This window comes from Balaenoptera musculus, chromosome 20, assembly GCF_009873245.2.
Source record: "Balaenoptera musculus isolate JJ_BM4_2016_0621 chromosome 20, mBalMus1.pri.v3, whole genome shotgun sequence".
In the NCBI taxonomy this organism is placed as follows: domain Eukaryota; kingdom Metazoa; phylum Chordata; class Mammalia; order Artiodactyla; family Balaenopteridae; genus Balaenoptera; species Balaenoptera musculus.
In genome coordinates, this window is record NC_045804.1 from 50,256,211 (window position 1) to 50,278,714 (window position 22,504).

Genomic DNA, 22,504 nt, shown 5'->3' on the forward strand with positions numbered 1-22,504 from the left:
TGGCCCTACTATACTGGAGCCTCAGTTTTGGATTTTTGAGTTCCAAAAGCCTGGACGTAAAGGGATAGGGAATGACTCCTGTGCATAGATGATGGCTGTGGGAAAAGACAAGCCATGCCTGTACCTTTGATTGCAGCCAACGGGTCACCTACTGACTGTTTGCCCTAAAACCCTGCTTAGCCCCTGTCTGAAATATCTCACATGGGTGGCCCTTCTTACTACATCAATGTTATTTGTTAATTGCTTTGCTGATTGATCAGTTTTCTAATAGCACTTCCATGGACTTGGTTCAGTCTTCTATCTTTTTCAACACTTGGAGTTTCACTCTGCAGCCAACTAGATGGGCAAGGTTGGTAGCTGGTGCTAATAAGGGAGGAATGTATATGAGTAAGGACTAATTTTGTAAGTGGTCAGTTCATCATGAATACTTTCTGGCTTTACATAAGCTTATGAGTTTGGGGATTCAGAAAATAAGTATGTGGACCATATGAGTTATTTATTGCTACATTATCATTACCTCAGTGACTTAGGGCAACAAACACTTATTACCTCATACAATTTCTGAGAGTCAGGTGGTTCTAGCTCAGGTCTCTCATGAGGTTTCAGTCAAGGTGTTGGCTGGGGCTGTAGTCATCTTAAGGCTTAACTGGGGCTGGAGGAACTCACTCACATGGCTCTTGGCTGGAGGTCTGTTTTTCACTGGCTTGTGGCAGGAGAGCTCAGTTTATTGCCATGTGGAGTGCTCCATAGAGTTTCTTTTCTTTTTTTTTTAAATAAATTTATTTATTTATTTATTTATTTATTTTTGGCTGCGTTGGGTCTTCAGGCTTCCTCTAGTTGCGGTGAGTGGGAGCTACTCTTCATTGTGGTGCGCGGGCTTCTCATTGCGGTGGCTTCTCTTGTTGTGGAGCACAGGCTCTAGGCGTGCGGGCTTCAGTAGTTGTGGCTCGTGGGCTCTAGAGCACAGGCTCAGCAGTTATGGCGTACAGGCTTAGCCGTTCTGTGGCATGTGGGATCTTCACAGACCAGGGCTCGAAACTGTGTGCCCTTCATTGGCAGGCGGATTCTTAACCACTGCACCACCAGGGAAGTCCTACAGAGTTTCTTAATTGTCCTCATGACATAACAGCTGACTTCTCCCAGAAAAGCAGCTGAAGAGACACAGAGAGAAGGAGAGAAGGGGAGAGAGAGAGGGAGATGTCTTTTAGCTTCAGAAGTCATATACCATCACTTCTGCCATAGTCTATTGGTTACAAAGACCAACCTTGATACAGTTTGGGAGGAGACTATGCAAGGGCATGAATACCATGAGTTGTGGGTCCCTGGGGACTGTTCTGGAGACTGGCTACCACTGTATGCCCTCTGGTCCCCAACGATTCATATTCCTTCCACATGCCAAATACACTCATCCCCTGTCAGGGCACCCCAAAGTCTAATCCCATTATAGCATCAGCCTGAAGTCCAGAATTTCATCATCTAAATCAGGTCCAGGTATAGATGAGGTTTCTCAAGTATATATTCTATTTTATTTTTAATAAATTTATGTATTTATTTTTTAATTTTTGGCTGCGTTGGGTCTTCATTGCTGTGCATGGGCTTTCTCTAGTTGTGGCAAGCGGGGGCTACTCTTCATTGTGGTGCATGGGCTTCTCATTTTGGGGGTTTCTCTTGTTGCGGAGCACAGGCCCTAGGCACAGGGGTTTCAGTAGTTGTGGCACACAGGCTCAGTAGTTGTGGCACATGGGCTGTAGAGCACAGGCTCAGTAGTTGTGGCGCACAGGCTTAGTTGCTCCATGGCGTTTGGGATCTTCCCGGACCAGGGATCGAACCTGTGTCCCCTGCACTGGCAGGCAGATTCTTAACCACTGCGTCACCAGGGAAGTCCCTCAAGTATATATTCTTAAGTACAGTTTCTCCAGTGAAATTCCTCTTCTTCTGAAGACCTGTGAACTAAAGAGAAAGTCATCTGCCTCACTCCCCCACCATACAGTGGTGGGCTAGGCATAGGATAACATACTCATTCCTATTCAAAAAGCAGGGAGAGGGCAGACAGCAGAAGCAAGAAGAACTACAGTCCTGCAGCCTGTGGAACAAAAACCACATTCACAGAAAGAGAGACAAGATGAAAAGGCAGAGGGCTATGTACCAGATGAAGGAACAAGATAAAACCCCAGAAAAACAACTAAATGAAGTGGAGATAGGCAACCTTCCAGAAAAAGAATTCAGAATAATGATAGTGAAGATGATCCAGGACCTCGGAATAAGAATGGAGGCAAAGATCGAGAAGATTCAAGAAGTGTTTAACAAAGACCTAGAAGAATTAAAGAACAAACAAACAGAGATGAACAATACAATAGCTGAAATGAAAAATACACTAGAAGGAGTCAATAGCAGAATAACTGAGGCAGAAGAACGGATAAGTGACCTGGAAGACAGAATGGTGGAATTCACTGTTGCAGAAGAGAATAAAGAAAAAAGAATGAAAAGAAATGAAGACAGCCTAAGAGACCTCTGGGACAACATTAAACGCAACAACATTCGCATTATAGGGGTCCCAGAAGGAGAAGAGAGAGATAAAGGACCAGAGAAAATATTTGAAGAGATTATAGTTGAAAACTTCCCTAACATGGGAAAGGAAATAGCTACCCAAGTCCAGTAAGCGCAGACAGTCCCATACAGGATAAACCCAAGGAGAAACACACCAAGACACATAGTAATCAAACTGGCAAAAATTAAAGACAAAGAAAAATTATTGAAAGCAGCAAGGGAAAAACGACAAATAACATACAAGGGAACTCCCATAAGGTTAACAGCTGATTTCTCAGCAGAAACTCTACAAGCCAGAAGGGAGTGGCATGATATACTTAAAGTGATGAAAGGGAAGAACCTACAACCAAGATTACTCTACCCGGCAAGGATCTCATTCAGATTCGATGAAGAAATCAAAAGCTTTACAGACAAGCAAAAGCTAAAAGAATTCACCACCACCAAACCAGCCCTACAACAAATGCTAAAGGAACTTCTCTAAGTGGGAAACACAAGAGTAGAAAAGGACCTACACAAACAAACCCAAAACAATTAAGAAAATGGTCATAGGAACATACATATTGATAATTACCTTAAAAGGGAATGGATTAAGTGCTCCAACCAAAAGACACAGGCTTGCTGAATGGATACCAAAACAAGACCCATATATATGCTGTCTACAAGAGACCCACTTCAGACCTAGGGACACATACAGACTGAAAGTGAGGGGATGGAAAAAGATATTCCATGCAAATGGAAATCAAAAGAAAGCTGGAGTAGCAATACTCATATCAGATAAAATAGACTTTAAAATAAAGAATGTTACAAGAGACAAGGAAGGACACTACATAATGATCAAGGGATCAAGCCAAGAAGAAGATATAACAATTATAAATATATATGCACCCAACATAGGAGCACCTCAATACATAAGGCAACTTGCTAACAGCTATAAAAGAGGACATCCACAGTAACACAATAATAGTGGGGGACTTTAACACCTCACTTACACCAATGGACAGATAATCCAAACAGAAAATTAATAAGGAAAGCCAAGCTTTAAATGACACAATAGACCAGATAGATTTAATTGATATTTATAGGACATTCCATACAAAAACAGCAGATTACACTTTCTTCTCAAGTGCGCACGGAACATTCTCCAGGATAGATCACATCTTGGGTCACAAATCAAGCCTCAGTAAATTTAAGAAAATTGAAATCATATCAAGCATCTCTTCTGACCACAACGCTATGAGATTAAAAATCAATTACAGGGAAAAAAACGTAAAAAATACAAACACTTGGAGGCTAAACAACACGCTACTAAATAACCAAGAGATCACTGAAGATATCAAAGAGGAAATCAAAAAATACCTAGAGACAAATGACAATGAAAACACGACGATTCAAAACCTATGGGATGCAGCAAAAGCAGTTCTAAGAGGGAAGTTTATAGCAATACAAGCCTACCTCAAGAAACAAGAAACATCTCAAATAAACAATCTAACCTTACACCTAAAGGAACTAGAGAAAGAAGAACAAACAAAGCCCAAAGTTAGCAGAAGGAATGAAATCATAAAGATCAGAGCAGAAATAAATGAAATAGAAACAAAGAAAACAATTGCAAAGATCAATAAAACTAAAAGCTGGTTCTTTGAGAAGATAAACAAAATTGATAAACCATTAGCCAGATTCATCAAGAAAAAGAGGGAGAGGACTCAAATCAATAAAATTAGAAATGAAAAAGGAGAAGTTACAATAGACACCGCAGAAATACAAATCATCCTAAGAGACTACTACAAGCAACTCTATGCCAATAAAATGGACAACCTGGAAGAAATGGACAAATTCTCAGGAAGGTATAACCTTCCAAGACTGAACCAGGAAGAAATAGAAAATATGAACAGACCAATCACAAGTCATGAAATAGAAACTGTGATTAAAAATTTTCCAACAAACATAAGTCCAGGACCAGATGGCTTCACAGGTAAATTCTAACAAACATTTAGAGAAGAGCTGACACGCATCCTTCTCAAACTCTTCCAAAAAATTGCAGAGGAAGAAACACTCCCAAACTCATTTTACGAAGCCACCATCACTCTGATACCAAAACCAGACAAAGATACTACAAAAAAAGAAAATTACAGACCAATATCACTGATGAATATAGATGCAAAAATCCTCAACAAAATACTAGCAAACAGAATCCAACAACACATTAAAAGGATCATACACCACGATCAAGTGGGATTTATCTCAGGGATGCAAGGATTCTTCAGTATATGCAAATCAATCAATGTGATACACCATATTAACAAATTGAAGAATAAAAACCAGATGATCATCTCAATAGATGCAGAAAAAGGCTTTTGACAAAATTCAACACCCATTTATGATAAAACGCTCCAGAAAGTGGGCATAGAGGGAACCTACCTCAACATAATAAAGGCCACATACGACAAACCCACAGCAAACATCATTCTCAATGGTGAAAAACTGAGAGCATTTCCTCTAAGATCAGGAACGAGACAAGGATGTCCACTCTCACCACTATTACTCAACATAGTTCTGGAAGTCCTAGCCATGGCAATCAGAGAAGAAAAAGAAATAAAAGGAATCCAAATTGGAAAAGAAGAAGTAAAACTGTCACTGTTTGCAGATGACATGATACTATACATAGAGAATCCTAAAGATACCACCAGAAAACTAGTGGAGCTAATCAATGAATTTGGTAAAGTTGCAGGATACAAAATTAATGCACAGAAATCTCCTGCATTCCTATACACTAATGATGAAAAATCCGAAAGAGAAATTAAGGAAACACTCCCATTTACCATTGCAACAAAAAGAATAAAATACCTAGGAATAAACCTACCTAGGGAGACAAAAGACCTGTATGCAGAAAACTATAAGACACTGATGAAAGTAATTAAAGATGATACCAACAGATGGAGAGATATACCATGTTCTTGGATTGGAAGAATCAATATTGTGAAAATAACTATACTACCCAAAGCAACCTATAGATTCAATGCAATCCCTATCAAATTACCAATGGCATTTTTTTACAGAAGAAGAACAAAAAATCTTAAAATTTGTATGGAGACACAGAAACCCTGAGTAGCCAAAGCGGTATTGAGGGAAAAAAACGGAGCTGGAGGAATCAGACTCCCTGACTTCAGACTATACTACAAAGCTACAGTAATCAAGACAATATGGTACCGGCACAAAAACAGAAATATAGATCAATGGAACAGGATAGAAAGCCCAGAGATAAACCCAGGCAGCTGTGGTCAGCTAATCTATGACAAAGGAGGCAAGGATATACAATAGAGAAAAGACAGTCTCTTCAATAAGTGGTGCTGGGAAAACTGGACAGCTACATGTAAAAGAATGAAATTAGAACACTCCCTAACACCATACACAAAAATAAACTCAAAATGGATTCGAGACCTAAATGTAAGACTGGACACTATAAAACTCTTAGAGGAAAACATAGGAAGAACACTCTTTGACATAAATCACAGCAAGATCTTTTTTGATCCACCTCCTAGAGTAATGGAAATAAGAACAAAAATAAACACATGGGACCTAATGAAACTTAAAAGTTTTTGCACAGCAAAGGAAACCATAAACAAGATGAAAAGACAACCCTCAGAATGGGAGAAAATATTTGCAAACGAATCAACGGACAAAGGATTAATCTCCAAAATATATTAACAGCTCATGCAGCTCAATATTAAAAAAACAAACTAACCCAATCAAAAAATGGGCAGAAGAACTAAATAGACACTTCTCCAAAGAAGACATACAGATGGCCAAGAAGCACATGAAAAGCTGCTCAACATCACTAATTATTAGAGAAATGCAAATCAAAACTACAATGAGGTATCACCTCACACCAGTTAGAATGGGCATCTTCAGAAAATCTACAAACAACAAATGCTGGAGAGGGTGTGGAGAAAAGGGAACCCTCTTGCACTGTTGGTGGGCATGTAAATTGATACAGCAACTACGGAGAACAGTATGGAGGTTCCTTAAAAAACTAAAAATCGAATTACCATATGACCCAGCAATCACACTACTAGGCATATACTCAGAGAAAACCGTAATTCAAAAAGACACATGCATCCCAATGTTCACTGCAGTACTATTTACAATAGCCAGGTCATGGAAGCAACCTAAATGCCCATCGACAGATGAATGGATAAAGAAGATATGGTACATATATATAATGGAATATTATTCAGCCATAAAAAGGAACGAAATTGGGTCATTTGTAGAGACATGGATGGATCTAGAGACTGTCATACAGAGTGAAGTAAGTCAGAAAGAGAAAAACAAATATCGTATATTAACGCATGTATGTGGAACCTAGGAAAATGGTACAGATGAACCGGTTTGCTGGGCAGAAATTGAGACACAGATGTAGAGAACAAATGTATGGACACCAAGGGGGGAAAGTGGTGGTGGGGTGGTGGTGGTGGTGGTGGTCTGATGAATTGGGAGATTGGGATTGACATATATACACTAATATGTATTAAATGGAAAACTAATAAGAACCTGCTGTATAAAAAAATAAATAAAATAAAATTCAAAAATTCAAGAAAATAAAAGGGGGGGAAATAGCCCGGGTTGCTTTATGTTTTGCCTCTCAAAGTTAAAACGGCATCTAATCTACCTGCAAGTTACTGTGAATGACTTTTGGGTGTCTTCCTAACTCTTCAATCACACTTTTAACCTGTAAGAAAATTATTAGGTTTGTGCTATTTCTACAGATGATGACTTTTATCCACTATATTTTGATTTTTCTGAATTTCATTTAGAAAAGAAAGTTTGAACTTCGGTTTCAGGGCTTCCCTTATAGCCACACTCGATCACAGTTAAGGCTTTTATGATAGCATTTATAGTCTTGAATTTTTTTCAAGATTAAATTTTTGAGATTACAAAAATAACTCATGCTTCTGTAAAATATTTTAAAAATTCTAAAGTATGTAAAAAATGAAAGTCCCTTCTCCACCTTTTCCCACTCCCTAGAAATAATCCTTGCTAATACTTTGATGTCCACTCTTTCAGCTATTTTTCTATGTTTATTGTGGACACAGTTTATGCTCATTGTTGACGGAGTTTTTAAAGTTTGAGGATAACTTTTGTCCATGGAGAGAACACTCCACAAATATTGGTATTTTATTTAATACTCGATTTATTAAACATTTATCTATAAACAGAACTTTGAAAAATAAATTTTAATATTTAAACATTGCTTGCATACTTCATTAAATTTCCTTAAATAATCTAAACTGCAGTTACAAATTTAATATGATGATTCTTTTGAATACAATTTAAACAGTACACAAAAGGAACACAAATACAATGATTACAAGACTGACTTACTGTCATTATACGTAAATCTGTTTTAACATACCAACACCATGGATTTAATTACTTTGTTGGTTTCTACTTGTTCTGGTTTTTCTCTAGGAATAAGATATTTTCTCAAGGTTGCTAAAATACTTCTTTTGATGTTTTCTTGGTGTTACCAAAATCTTGCCAGATTCCCTCATATCCCGCAGAGAATATTGTCTCAGATCCTTGAATGCACTGAGGCTACAGAATAGGGCTTCTCAGCAGATTGATTCACACTTGGGGCTCTGAAGCTTGTTGTTTCTTCCAAGGAGCTATCTTTGCTCCAGTAAAACTTCTCCTGTTACCCCAAATAGTCTTTTAATGTTTGCATCTTCTACATAAGTTTTTAATTTCTGCAATCTCTTTCTCCTCTGAAATGATGGATTCCTTTAGTTTCACTTGGCTAGAGTTATGGAACTTCTGGTTTTGTCATTATGATAAATTGACTTGCTTTGTTAGTATTATTAAAAAATTATGCGTGCATTCTTAATGTCTTATGGTTAAGGTGGCGTCTAGTGGATTTTGCTTCTCTTTAGGACATTTGGCTAATTCAGCATCTCAGGACTCCCTTTCTCCTTGGTCACAGAGTGTGAGTACCAGTGTTGGTTAAGGGGTTGGATCTCCTTTCTACCTGGTTATCATGTGCAGCACATGGCGCTGATCAGTCCTTCCTGTTCTTGGAAGTTATTTTTTCCTGGGACTACTTGGCTCCCAAATGCTGCTGGGTCCCGTCTCCTTGCCGTCTTCATCCTCCCTTGCAGCCTTGAGCACGACCCTTGGCAGTGGTGAACCAACTTGTGAGGCGCGCGCGTGTGTGTGTGTGTGTGTTCGCGCGCGCTTAGATGGAGGGGGGCACCAGCCACTCCCACCATCTGTCTTCCGGGCCAGGCGTCGATTCCTTCTTCCTGCATGTTTTCTGCCCAAATCCGCATCTGCTTCCCCCTACCACCCTCCTCCCACCTCTGCGCCCCCTGCCCCACCCCCCCGGGGGCCCCGCCTTCTTGGGATCAGGGCTGAGCTCTGGGCCGCGCGGAGCTGAGGACCCCAGAGCGCGGCCAGGCGGGGTTGGTTGGAGACCTGCCACCCACACCCCGAACTCCGCAAGGCTTCGGAGGGGCGTGGTCTCGGGCCCAGTTATTTAGCGCATCCACTCTTCTTCCCGCTCAGAAGGGGTGAAACTTCTTTGGGCAAGATGGATCTCTACCGCGTCCGCGTGTCCACCGGGTCCTCGCTCTGCGCGGGTTCCAACAACAAGGTGCAGCTGTGGCTGGTCGGCCAGCACGGGGAAGCGGCGCTCGGGTGGCGCCTGCGGCCGATGAAGGGCAAGGTGAGCTGGCCGGAGCCGAACGCGGTGGGCTGCGCCCCTGGCCCCAAGACCCGCAAGTCCCCGGGCAGAGACGCGCCGCAGCCGGCCTGCAGCTCCTCCCGGCGGCTCCGGGAGCACGCCCCCGCGCGGAGAGGGCTAGGAGACCGCGGGAGTAAAGCTCTTTAGGGCGGGACGCGGCACACGGTAACTGCTCAATAAATGTTCCCGCCGCCCACCCTCCTTGGAATTGGGATAGTCTTGCGCGCCCGTCGTTCCACAGAGGTCTTTTTTTGGAAACTCAGGGGTCCTTAGAGCGGCCGTCCGTCTCCTGTCTCCTCTTCTTAAAAGCTACTATTTCAGATCTTCACAGATCTTCTCCGACCTTGCGGGCTTTATCTCCGGGATGTGGCGGGGATGGGGACGCAGGAAGAGGGGGGAGAAGAAGCCGAGTGATGAGAGCACTCGATTTCCCCACCCACCCCCTCTCCCCTCTCCCCTCTCCCATCACATCTACCTGGTATTCGCTCCCGGCTCCTGTTACTTTTTGCCTCCGCCGACCCCCAGATTCCCATCTCCCGTCCAGCTCTCTCCAAGATCCCCAGATCTGATGTCTGGCCCATGGACGCTTCAAAGGACCGTGCTCAAGTGAGGTTCTCCCCTCTCCCCACGTCCCAGACCGCTCCCCTTGTATCCCCCAGGTGCACTCCCACCTCCGCCTCTCTTCGTCTCCGTCCAGCCAAGAATCGATCGCTGTCCAGCCCATCTCTTAGACATCTCCGGCATCCATACCCTGATGTCCATCCCACTCTGACCACCAATGTCCCCTCGAACCTACGCCACCTTCATTCTCTTCACCCGCCTCATCGCTTGCGCCCCTGCCCTTCCAAGCCCTTCTGCAGTCAGAGCGATTTCTTCCCAATACATTCCCATCCTTAAAACATTCCCCCGACTGAAAACATTTGAATGGCTTCAGCTTACTCTCAGCACCAATCCAGAGCTCTTGGCTTAACCTTCCAGACTTTACGATCTGGTCCTGCTCATCTTCCCACACCTCGCGCTCAGCGCTCCAGCTCCGCGACGCCGCTCGCCCGGCGTTGGCCTCGGCTCTCCCCGCTTCCCCTCCCTGGCCTGCCTTCCCCCCCCCACCCCTTTTCCTCTTTCTCATTCTCCCCGGCTAAGCCCTTTCCACCTGTGCGTCTCCAATTAGACGGGATGTCCTCGGGGAAGCTTGCCCCGGGCTGGGTGGGGCCTCTGTCGGCGCTCGGCCTTGGTGACGGGGTAGAGGGGACACTGTAACTGCCTGGTCACCAGTGCGCTCGCCCACGGCGCGGTGCGGGTGCCCAGTGCCCAGCCCAACGCTCGGCACAATCAGTGACTGCAGGGAGGAGTGCCCCTCTCCATCTTCCGTCTCCCGCCTCACCCGGGGCTGAGGAACTCACGACCGAGAATGGGGTCGTGGAGCCACCTGCTTGGTGCGCGCCCCCTTCCTCTCTGGCTCCTTTTGCGCCGCTTTCCCAGAGGCCCAGAGGGAAGGGCGTCCAGAGCTCAGTCCGAGTATCCCTTCCAGAGAGGCCCTCTTGTTGACCCTCTTCTGTCGCGGGCAGGAGGAGGAATTCGAGGTGGACGTGCCAGAGTACCTGGGGCCGCTGCTATTCGTGAAGCTGAGCAAATGGCACCTCCTTCAGGATGACGCGTGGTTCTGCAACTGGATCTCCGTGCAGGGCCCCGGGGCCAGTGGGGACGAGTTCAGGTTCCCATGCTACCGCTGGCTGGAGGGCAAAGGCATCCTGAGCCTACCCGAGGGCACTGGTGAGCAGCAGCGGGGCTTGGGGGTGTGAGAGGCCTCCGGGGGCACGAGAGAAGTTGGGGGTGGGGGAGCGAAGAAGGGGGCGTGGTCTTTGGGGGTCACGGAAGAGGCGGGATGCTGGAACTGGCACAGAGCAGCGTGGAGACTGGGGGTGTGCAGTGATGCTGAAGGGTCAGGGGCCAGCCGCAAGGGCGGGCTGAGGGGCCCTTGGCAGGGACAGGGGAGAGGCTCTCAGGAGGAGCCTCATGGCCCATGCCCTCCTCCCCACTTCTAGGTCGCACAGTGGTTGACGACCCTCAAGGCCTGTTCAAGAAACACAGGGAAGAGGAGCTGGAAGAGAGAAGGAAGCTGTACCGGTCTGCCCCACTCCCACTTCCTGACCCCCCAGGGAGCCACTGACCCTTCCCCAGTACCAATGCCTGGTTTCATTTCCACCACAGGTGGGGTAACTGGAAGGAGGGGTTAATCCTGAATATGGCCGGAGCCAAAATACGTGACCTCCCCACAGATGAGAGATTTCTGGAGGACAAAAGAATTGAATTTGAGGCTTCACTGGCCAAGGGGTAAGAACAAGGGAGGCTGGGTGACAGGGAGCTGTCCTGGTTCAGTGGAGGCCAGTGGGTTTACGGACTTCACAGGGCTGGACCAGCCCAAGGTGGACGCGTGGGGTTGTAATGTTTGATTCTGAGAATAACAAACTCTTCGCCCATCCTTCCCTGAAGGCTGGCAGACGTAGCCATCAAAGACTCTTTAAATATTCTGAGCAGCTGGAACAGTCTGGATGACTTCAACAGGATTTTCTGGGGTGGCCAGAGCAAGTTGGCTGGTTAGTGCCCCTACCCCAGTATTTCTCTCGGGACCCTTTACCCCCAGATCCCACCCAGTCTAGGGAACCATGGTTGGGAGACCAGAGGCCTGGGCCCCTCCAATAGGCTGGGGTCAAGTGGGGATGGTTTGGTGGGGGTTGGAAAGACCAGGAGCTCAGATCCCACAGCAAACTGCACAAATGCCATCCCCAGAGCAGGTGCGGGACTCCTGGAAGGAGGATGCCTTATTTGGGTACCAGTTTCTCAATGGCTCCAACCCCATGTTGCTGAGACGCTCCAATCACCTTCCTGCCCGCCTAGAGTTTCCTCCAGGGATGGAGGAGCTGCAGGCCCAGCTGGAGAAGGAGCTCCAGGTATGGACGTAAGAGCCCTAAGGAGACCACACAGTGAAATGGGGGTGGGGTCAGTGTTTGCGCTGCTGTGGGGTCTACCGTGGGCCCAGCTTGCTGCCAAATGGCAAGACGGGATTCTACAGCAGAAATCTTTTTTTTTTTTTTAATATTTATGTATGTATGTAAGTATTTATTTAGCTGTGCCGGGTCTTAGTTGTGGCATGTGGGATCTTCGTTGCAGCATGTGGGATCTTTAGTTGTGGCATGCAGGCTCCTTTAGTTGCAGCATACGGGATCTAGTCCCTTGAGCAGGAATCGAACCTGGGCCCCCTGCATTGGGAGCGCAGAGTCTTAACCACTGGACCACCAGGGAAGTCCCTACAGCAGAAATCTTGAGTGATCCTGGAGGGGTGCCCCTCCATGGCTTTCCTCCCCTAAGGAGAATAGCATGCTGTGGAGGAAGAGTATGTGATGAGTGACAGAGACAGAGTCAAAATGAAGAGCTGTAACTGGGTGCTACGGACTTAGGGAGAGTGTGGAGTAAGAGAATCAGGGTCAGGGCTGGGGCTGTTCATAGGGAGTCAGCATGGAACCAATAAGAGAGAAAACTCATGGGATTTAGGGTGAGACAGACTTGAGCTTGAATCCTGGCTCTGCTGTTTATAAGCTGTGTGACTTCAGGCAAGATATCTATCCTCTCTGATCATCTGTTTCCTCTTTTATAGAACTGGGGCTAATTCAAGTGCATCTAAGAATTATATGAGGCAATAAGCACATGATCCATTACCTGGTAGGAAGTAGGTGATGGAGACAAATTAGTTTCCTTCTTCCTTCGGGGAATCAGAGTGGGAAGAAGATGTCTTATGCTGATAGCAGCCCTTGCCCTCTGCCCCCATCCAGGGAGGCACACTGTTTGAAGCTGACTTCTCCTTGCTGGATGGGATCAAGGCCAACGTCATCCTGTGTAGCCAGCAGTACCTGGCTGCTCCTCTGGTTATGCTGAAACTGCAGCCTGATGGGAAACTCTTACCCATGGTCATCCAGGTGAGAGGACCCAGGCTGTAGGGATGCGGCAGCAGTCAGATGGAGAACGCTAAGCAACTTTGGAGGAAGAGGAAGAGCTTAAGCATGCAAGGGAAGGGGAGGCTGTTGTGCACTGGCCCTCACCCCTCCCAAATCCCACTTCCGTCCCTGTTCCAGCTCCAACTGCCATGCAAGGGGTCTCCCCCACCACTGCTTTTCCTGCCCACGGATCCCCCGATGGCCTGGCTCCTGGCCAAATGCTGGGTCCGCAGCTCTGACTTCCAGCTTCATGAGCTGCAGTCTCATCTCCTAAGGGGACACTTGATGGCTGAGGTCATTGCTGTGGCCACCATGAGGTGCCTTCCATCGATACATCCTATGTTCAAGGTAACACTTTATCCACCCCTTCTCCCCCGCTCTCTGCCCCACAGAGTGGTCCCACCTCTGGAGGCACCTCCTCTGTGGAATCTCAGCTTTTGGGAAGAAGCAACCAATAAAAGACAAATGAACAATGGCGCGAGAGCATGGCTTGCTCTGCATTTCTAACAGGGTGATATCACTTCCCGAGGAGGTGAAAATGATTCATTGATGGGGTGGGGAGTGGTGGGAGGGTGAGGGAGTGGGGGGCAAGAAGTCTTACTCTTTTTATGTATAAAGCACAGATACACATACAGTATATGAACAGAATACACAAATGACTGGGGATTCCATCCAGGGAGAGGGGACCATGCAAATAATATAAAAGATTTTTCCAGCCAGTTTTGAAGGGTTCTCAGATAGTAACACAGGCCAGTTAGAGGGGCTCAGGTCAGCGACAGTAGTCTGGTTCATTACAGTTAGAACAGAGTGTTCGTCCATTAACGTTTTTCTTGGGTGTCTCCATCTCTGATGGGGCAAATAACCATTCTAGATGCTAGTGCTAAGCAAGACAGGCAAGGTCCTAGTCTCTGGGGATTTTCCTATCCATTAAGGGCTAACAGACGGTGAAGATTGTATTGTAATAGATCAGCTGTGGTGAGTACACTGCAGAGAATCAGAGCAGGGTGATGTGATAGTGAGTTTAGATTGGGTGGTCGGGAAAGGCTCCTTTCAGGAGGTGACAGAGAGAACGAAATTACGTGGAGCCAGCCATGAGCAGAGCAAGGGGCACATTGCTCTAGGCAGAGGGAACAGCTTAGTGCCAAGGTCCTGAGTCAGGAACAAGCTTGGAGTGTTTGAAGGACAGAAAGAAGGTCAGTATAATGGACAAAGCGGAGGGTAGGAAATGAAGTTCTGGAGGTAGCAGATTAGACCATGTTCTGGAGGGCAAAAAATCTTAAAAATCTTATTATTTTTATGTATAAAGCACATATATATTTACAGGACGTAACAGATATATAGTATATCTGTAGCACTAAAATTTCATGGGGCAGGTAAGAGTGCAAAAAATATCAAAAAAGCCTCCTTTGAGAAGTGATAATGAAAAAAAGGTGGAGAAACATTGAGCTAGACCTTGAACAGTCTTACATGAAGAGAAAAGGAGAATGATTTCTTTCAATTATCAAAGAACATTAAGTCAGTGGTGTCGAGGGGCCACTGGACTTCAGTCCCTGCTTTTCCTGAAGACCTGGTACCTTTCCCGCTTTTCAGCCCCTATTTCCTGCAGGGACGGGCCGCAGCTGTCTTCTGACCCTGCCCTTCCCTGTTCCTCTCCCTCCAGCTTCTCATTCCACACATGCGATACACCATGGAAATTAACCTCAGAGCCAGGACTGGGCTGGTGGCTGATTTGGGAATTTTCGACCAGGTATGAGGAGAGAAAGGGGGCGGTTCCGGAGTTCACACTCCCTCCGGCTCTGGCCTCGGGGCAGGTGGACTGCCCTGACCCCGCCGCCTGTCCTTGCTCCTCAGGTGGTGAGCACGGGTGGGGGCGGCCACGTGGAGCTGCTCAAGAGAGCAGGAGCCTTTCTAACCTATAGCTCCTTCTGCCCCCCTGATGACCTGGCTGAGCGGGGGCTCTTGGGAGTCAAGTCTTCTTTCTATGCGCAAGATGCCCTTCGGCTCTGGGAAATCATCTCTCGGTGAGGTGGCAGGGGGCGGTAAGGCCGGGGAGGAAGCTGGGAAAACAGGATGGTTTCCCATGCTGTTTTCAGGATGGCCCCCCAGCTGGGGGGCCTCGCGGGCAAGAAGCAGAGGGCCTGGGGGCTCCCTGTCGTCAGCCTCAGCTCCCCCGCCCTGACCCCTCCACTGACAGCTACGTGGAGGGCATTGTGAGTCTCCACTATAAGACGGACGAGTCTGTGAAAGAGGATCTTGAGCTGCAGGCCTGGTGTCGAGAGATCACTGAGATTGGGCTGCTAGGGGCCCAGGACCGAGGTAGGATGAGCCCCGAGACTCCAGCACATGATTCCTCCTTAGAACTTCCCCAGAATCCTCTCTACTTCTATGGAACCTTCCAGAAGCATTCCCAACCCCTGTGAAAACACCCAAAGCCTTCCCGGATTCCTTTTCCTCTCAGCTAGAAGCAGGTCTCCATCCTGTGCACTGAGAGCCCCTCTAGGTTCCAGATGCAGTGGGACCAGTGGTTGCTCATAAATGTTTAACAACTGGCTCCCTGGGGAAAAAAAAATGCCCCGATTTGTAGCATTTGCCCATTTCCATGGTGTAAATATTGCACTGTGGCTACCAAGGTGATGTCAACCAGCTTGCTAAATACTTGAACATTTGACATCATTGACTCTTGTGAGCCACACCAGCACCCCACTGAGTGGGACCCTCCCAAAAGATCTCCCTGCTTCCGCCACTGCAACCCACGCTCATGTCACTTCCCATAGTAGTTACTGAGAGTCCTTGGTCCTCTTCTTACCTCTCTTGCTCTCCTCCTCAGTCCCTCTGAACTCTGCCTCTATCCTTGGCCTCACAGCTTCTAACTCTCCTTACCCCTTGCAGGGTTTCCCATCGCCCTACAGTCCAAGGACCAGCTCTGCCACTTTGTGACCATGTGCATCTTCACCTACACTGGCCAGCACAGCTCTAACCACCTGGGCCAGGTACTTATCATAGGGGGGAAGCTGGGCATTTGTGCCTGGAGGGGGAAGGGGGCTGTGTGCAGGTGGTCTTAGGGGTTTTCATGTTTAGTAGACATTGACTGCCCCTCCTTAGCTCGACTGGTACGCTTGGGTCCCTAACGCACCCTGCACGATGCGGCTGCCCCCGCCAACCACCAAGGATGTGACACTGGAGACAGTGATGGCAACACTGCCCAACTTTCATCAGGCTTCTCTCCAGATGTCCATCACTTGGCAACTGGGCAGACACCAGTCCATCATGGTGAGAGCCAGGTGCCCGGGTCCCCGAGGAAGGGGGCAGGTACTGGGAGCTGTGGCACTCCAAACTGAGGGTCAGTGAAGCTCTCAGCTGCCTTTTTCCTCTCTGTCCCAGGTGGCTCTGGGTCAACATGAGGAGGAGTATTTTTCGGGCCCTGAGCCCAAGGCTGTGCTGAAGAAGTTCAGGGAGGAGCTGGCTGCCCTGGAAAAAGACATTGAGATCCGGAATGCCAAGCTGGACTTGCCCTACGAATACCTGCGGCCCAGCCTGGTGGAAAACAGTGTGGCCATATGAGTGTCCCTAGCCTTGGGTTGTTTCGGCCCCCTTCCACCCAAGCCACACCCATCCCTTAGTACTCTCAGTCTTGCCCTCCCCAAACCCCATTCTCTTCCCAACTCCCATCCTCCCCAAAGTCACCTTTTCATTGTCTGCGCCCACCGGGAACAAATTTTACTCCAGATGCAGGACCTAGGGACCTTGCCCCTATTTCTTCCGTCCCACCCCCACCCCTTCTTCCTTGATCTTTCAGATCGCCCATAGGGCAGGTTAACAGCCACATTTATACAAACAGTTTCAAGAATAGAATAGGGTGATAATGAATGAATGAATGAACCTTTTATGAATCAAATATGATTTTGAACCTAAACTGAGTTAATGACAGGAAAAAGATATTTTAGACTAATGAAAGAAAAGAATTTAGTCCAAACTATACTAAATCAAATATTGGCAAAAGAATATATAGCACATCTTTCTAACTGGATGGGATTCACTGCTTGTCCTGAGACCAGACACAACACAAAGCAAACCATTAACACAGCAATTCTCAAGATTTTCATTTCATGACTCACTCAGAAAGTGATAAATGGAAGTAAACTGGTTAAACTGCAGAAGCTGCTCTCAGCTGGAGGTATTTGGCCTCAGGGTTTTGCCCAAGGGATCTATATCGATAATCCATTTGCACTTCATCAGTTGGGAAGCTCCAAGTAAAAATGATTAACTGGAAAAGTACTAAAAATCTCATTATTTTAACGGGGGACAACAAAGGAGTCAATAAAATACAACTTCTGTATCTGATTAAAATGTTGGAAAAATAAACTTGCAAGTTTGATTTCTTAATATGATCATCTGTGGATATTGTAAAACAGAAACTAACAGTAAACACAAACCAGAATTGTTTCCTTTACAGTACGATCAAAGTTGCTTCCTGCCTCTGATTCTATTTAATTTGGCAGAAGACTTATGGGTGATGCTTGGTCTGATTCTTGAAGGAAGAATAGGAAATAAAGAGTTGAGAGGTTGGCGTAGAGTTTAATGCTGGGATCCAGGAGAACCCACAAGGAGGTAAGAGAGAGCATGGCACAGCTTCACACCAGAAATAATGCAGTCTAGCGAGTGGTGCAGTGCAGGGAGGAGCGAGGGGCTAGGAGAGAAGCGGTGGGAAGGAGCGATCTCATGAAGAACATGTTTCACGCCAGGAAATTAGGCTTGACCTTTAGGAAACAGCCATTGAAGGATTATAAGTAAGGGTATGACAGGGTCCTGGAAGTCACACTCACAGAGGCACCCCCTTCTCCTTGGAGGCCATACCCCTATCTCCTTGGAGGCCATACCCCCTTCTCCTTGGAGGTCACATTCTCTTCTCCTTGGAGGCCACACCCTCTTCTCATTGGAGACCACACCCCTTCTTGGAGGCCACACCCTCTTCTCATTGGAGGCCACACCCCCTTCTCCTTGGAGGTCACGTTCTCTTCTCATTGGAGGCCACAAGAATGCACAGTGACCAAGTGAACAAGGGCTGAATCTCGGGCAGACAGGCCCTGGGCAGGAGTACGCAGCAGTTTGTTTCCCAGTGAGAGGGCCTGGGCTCTGGCGACTCCACACTGCAGCTTAGTGCTAGGTCTGGGGCAGACAGGCCCAGGAGAAGTCTGTCACAGCGGCAGCCCAGATCTCAGGCAGCAGCACAGCTACCTCAATTCCTGCAGCCACAACACCCTTGACCCCCCAAGCCCCAGCCCACTCCACACCACAGCCTTGTACTAGATCAGGGAGGAGCACAACAGAGAAAGGGGTGCGACCCTGGGCTGCTTCTGAGTGGAACCACGGGTGCCTACACAGGTGGCGCAGAGCTTCTCTGTGACTACACGGGCCTCACTTGCTTCAACAACCGCCTCCTGGGAGACAGAGCCTGACTGAACCTGACTCTCAGGGCCTCTACTCCAGCAGCTGGGGAGCAGACCCCACCCTGACAGGATGGTGACAGCCATGGAGCAAAGAGGAAGCCCCGCCCAATATCCAGCACAGGGTCTGGACACCACAACACCAACCACACCCCCTGTACCAAGGGGTTAGCTGCCAGCACGCTCTGAGGAAAGACATGGCTGGCATCCATACCAAACCCAGCCCTTGGGACTTTCCTGGCAGCTTTCACCGCCATGGCCTGGGTTCAACCCCTGGTTAGGGAACTAACATCCTGCAAGCCACGCAGCACAGCAAAACAACAACAACAACAAAAGCCAGCCCTCGCACCAAAAATAACGGACCCACACGGTCTACACAGGGATACTCTCACATAAAAACAGCCTGCAAGACCACAGTAGATAACTGTTTCTCCTGAATTCCTAGAGACAGAAAAAGTTAAGTAAAATGAAAAAGCAGAGGAACTACTCCCAATTAAAAGAACAAAAGAAATCCCCTGAAAGAACAAATAATGAAACAGACCTCACCAGTCCACCAGACCCCGAGTTAAAAAAGGAGGCAATAAAAATGCTAAAGGAGTAGAGCAGAGATTGGCAAAACATTGTAAATCAACTATACTTCAATTAAAAAATGTTTAAAAATGCTAAGGGAATTAAGAAAGATTATCAACAGAAATGCAGATCACTGTAACAAGGAACTAGAAAACTATAAAGATGAACCAAAGTTAGACAATTAAATTGCCTAGATAAAAACCAATCTAGAAGCAAGGAATAGCAGACTAAATGACATAGAAGAACGAATAAGTGATCTAGAAGATAGAATAATGGAAATTACCCAAATAGAATGACAGGAAGACAAATAAAAAAAAAAAGAAAAGAAAAAGAAAGCAATATATGAGATCTATGGGGTAATATAAAGCGTGCCAACCTACGCATAATAGGGGTTACAGAAGGAAATGAGAGAGAGAGAAGGGGATGGAAAATGTATTTGAATAATATCCAGTCATGATAAAAACTCACCAAAGTGTGGGCATAGAGGGAACATATCTCAATGTAATAAAAGCCACTTAGGACAAACCCACAGCTGACACAATATTCAACAGTGAAAAGCTGAAAGTCTTCCCTCTAAATTCAGAAACAAGACAAGGATGCCCACTCTTACCACTTCTATTCTTTTTTTTTTTTTTTTGGCCACACTGCACAGTTTGTGGGATCTTAGTTCACCGACCAGGGACTGAACCTGGGCCACAGCAGTGAAAGCACTGAGTCCTAACCACTGGACTGCCAGGGAACTCCCTCACCACTTCTATTCAACATAGTACTGGAAGTCCTAGCCACAGCAATCAGACAAGAAAAAGAAATAAAAGGTACACAAATTGGAAGGGAAGAGGTAAAACTGTCACTATTTGCAGATGACATGATAGTCTATAAAGAGGACCCTAAAGTCTCCACACAAAAACTATTAGAATTAATAAATGAATTTAGCAAGGTCGCAGGATACAAGATTAATATACATAAATCTGTTGCATTTCCTTACACTAATAATGAAATATCATAAAGAGCAAGCAAAAAACAATCCCATTTAAAATCATGTCAGAAAAATAAAATACCTAGGAATCAACTTAACCAAGGAGGTGAAATACCTATATGCTGAAAACTATAAAACACTGATAAAGGAAACTGAATATTATTCAAAGAAATGGAAAGATATCCCATTGAATATTCTCTTGAATTGAAAGAATTAATATTGTTAAAATGGCCATACTACCCAAAGCAATCTACAGATTTAATGTAATCCCTTTCAAAATATAAATGACATTTTTCACAGAACTACAACAAATAATCCTAAAATTTACATGGAACCACAAAAGGCCCAGAATTGCCAAAGCAATCCTGAGGAAAAAGAACAAAGCTGGAGACATAACCCTTCCAGACCTCAGACTATACTACAAAGCTTCAGTAATCAAAACAGTGTGGTTTTGGCACAAAAACAGACATATAGGTCAATGGAACAGAGTAGAGAGCCCAGAAATAAACCCACACACCTATGGTTAATTAATCTATGACAAAGGAAGCAAGCCTATACAATGGAGAAAAGATAGTCCCTTCAACAAGTGGTGTTGGGAAAGCTGGATAGCTATATGTAAATCAATGAAACTAGAACACTTCCTCACCCCATATATAAAAATAAACTAAAAATTGTTTAAAGACCTAAATATAAGACATGACACTTTAAAACTCCCAAAAGAGAGCATAGGTAAAACATTCTCAGACATAAATCACAGCAATATTTCCTTAGATCAGTCTCCCAAGGCAAAAGAAATAAAACGAAAAATAAACACATGGGACCTAATCAAACTTCAAAGCTTCTGCACAGCAAAGAAAACCATCAACAAAATGAAAAGACAACATAAGGAATGAGAGAAAATATATGCAAACAATGTGGCCAACAAGGGGTTAATATCCAAAATATAAAAACAGCTCATACAACTCAATATCAGAAAAACAAACAACCCAATTTAAAAAATCGACCAAAGGGACTTCCCTGGAGGTCCAGTGGTTAAGACTTCGCCTTCCAGTGCAGGGGGTGCAGGTTTGATCCCTAGTCAGGGAGCTAGGATCCCACATGCCTCGCGGCCAAAAAACCAAAACATAAAATAGAAGCAATATTGTAACAAATTCAATAAAGACTTTAGAAAACAATGGACTGGGGCTTCCCTGGTGGCGCAGTGGTTGAGAATCTGCCTGCCAATGCAGGGGACACGGGTTCGAGTCCTGGTCTGGGAGGATCCCACATGCCGCGGAGCAACTGGGCCCGTGAGCCACAACTACTGAGCCTGAGCGTCTGGAGCCTCTGCTCCGCAACAAGAGAGGCCGCGATGGTGAGAGGCCCGCGCGCCGCGATGAAGAGTGGCCCCCACTCGCCGCAGCTGGAGAAGGCCCTCACACAGAAACGAAGACCCAGCACAGCCAAAAAATAAACATAATAAATAAATAATAAATAAAAATTAAAAAAAAAAAGAAAACAATGGACTGAAGACCTAAATAAATATTTCTCCAAAGAAGACACACAAATGACCAACAGGCACGTGAAAAGATGCTCAACATTACTAATTATTCAAGAAATGAAAATCAAAAGCACAATGAGGTATTACATCACACCAGTCAGAATGGATGTCATCAAAAAGTCTACAAATAATAAATGCTGGAGAGGGTGTGGAGAGAAGGGAACCCTCTAGCACTGTTGGTGGGAATGTAAATTGGTGCAGCCACTATGGAGAACAGTATGGACATTCCTTAAACAACTAAAAATAGAGCTACCATATGGTGCAGCAATTCCACTCCTGGGTATATACCTGGAAAAAATGAAAACTCTAATTCAAAAGGATACATGCACCCCAATGTTCATAGCAGTACTATTTATAATAGCCAAGACAGGAAACAACCCAAGTGCCCAACAACAGATGATTGGCATAAGACATACACACACACACAGTGGAATATTACTCAGCCAGAGGCAGCTGGGGCGGGACAAATTAGGAGTATGGGATTAAAAGGCAGAAAATACTATACATAAAATAGATAAGCAACAAGGATTTACTGTATAGCACAGGGAATTATACCAAATATCTTGTAATAACCTATAATGGAATATAATCGGCAAAAAAAAAAAAACCTGAATCACTATGCTGCACAGCTGAAACTAACACAATATTGTAAATCAACTATACTTCAATTAAAAAAAAAAACCCAGTATGTTTGCCAAAGTTGGC

At 45.7% G+C, this 22,504-nt stretch overlaps 1 protein-coding gene and 1 long non-coding RNA gene across 2 annotated transcripts in view; one reads left to right on the forward strand and one right to left on the reverse strand.

Annotated features, from left to right (window-relative positions):
• The first annotated feature begins 9,064 nt into the window (after positions 1–9,064).
• ALOX15 (arachidonate 15-lipoxygenase) lies at positions 9,065–16,830 on the forward strand. The gene is made up of 14 exons (XM_036837590.1): positions 9,065–9,262; positions 10,846–11,050; positions 11,323–11,404; positions 11,489–11,611; positions 11,771–11,874; positions 12,068–12,228; positions 13,108–13,251; positions 13,408–13,617; positions 14,930–15,016; positions 15,121–15,290; positions 15,464–15,585; positions 16,159–16,259; positions 16,372–16,539; positions 16,651–16,830. Exons 1-14 carry the CDS (start codon positions 9,128–9,130, stop codon positions 16,828–16,830), a joined length of 1,992 nt encoding a protein of 663 aa, XP_036693485.1. The 5' UTR covers positions 9,065–9,127.
• The window catches only part of LOC118887048, a 100,779-nt gene continuing 91,341 nt past the window's right edge, over positions 13,067–22,504 (reverse strand). The window contains exon 5 of the long non-coding RNA XR_005017870.1: positions 13,067–13,308. This is a non-coding gene — a long non-coding RNA (uncharacterized LOC118887048). The remainder of the gene's footprint in view (positions 13,309–22,504) is intronic.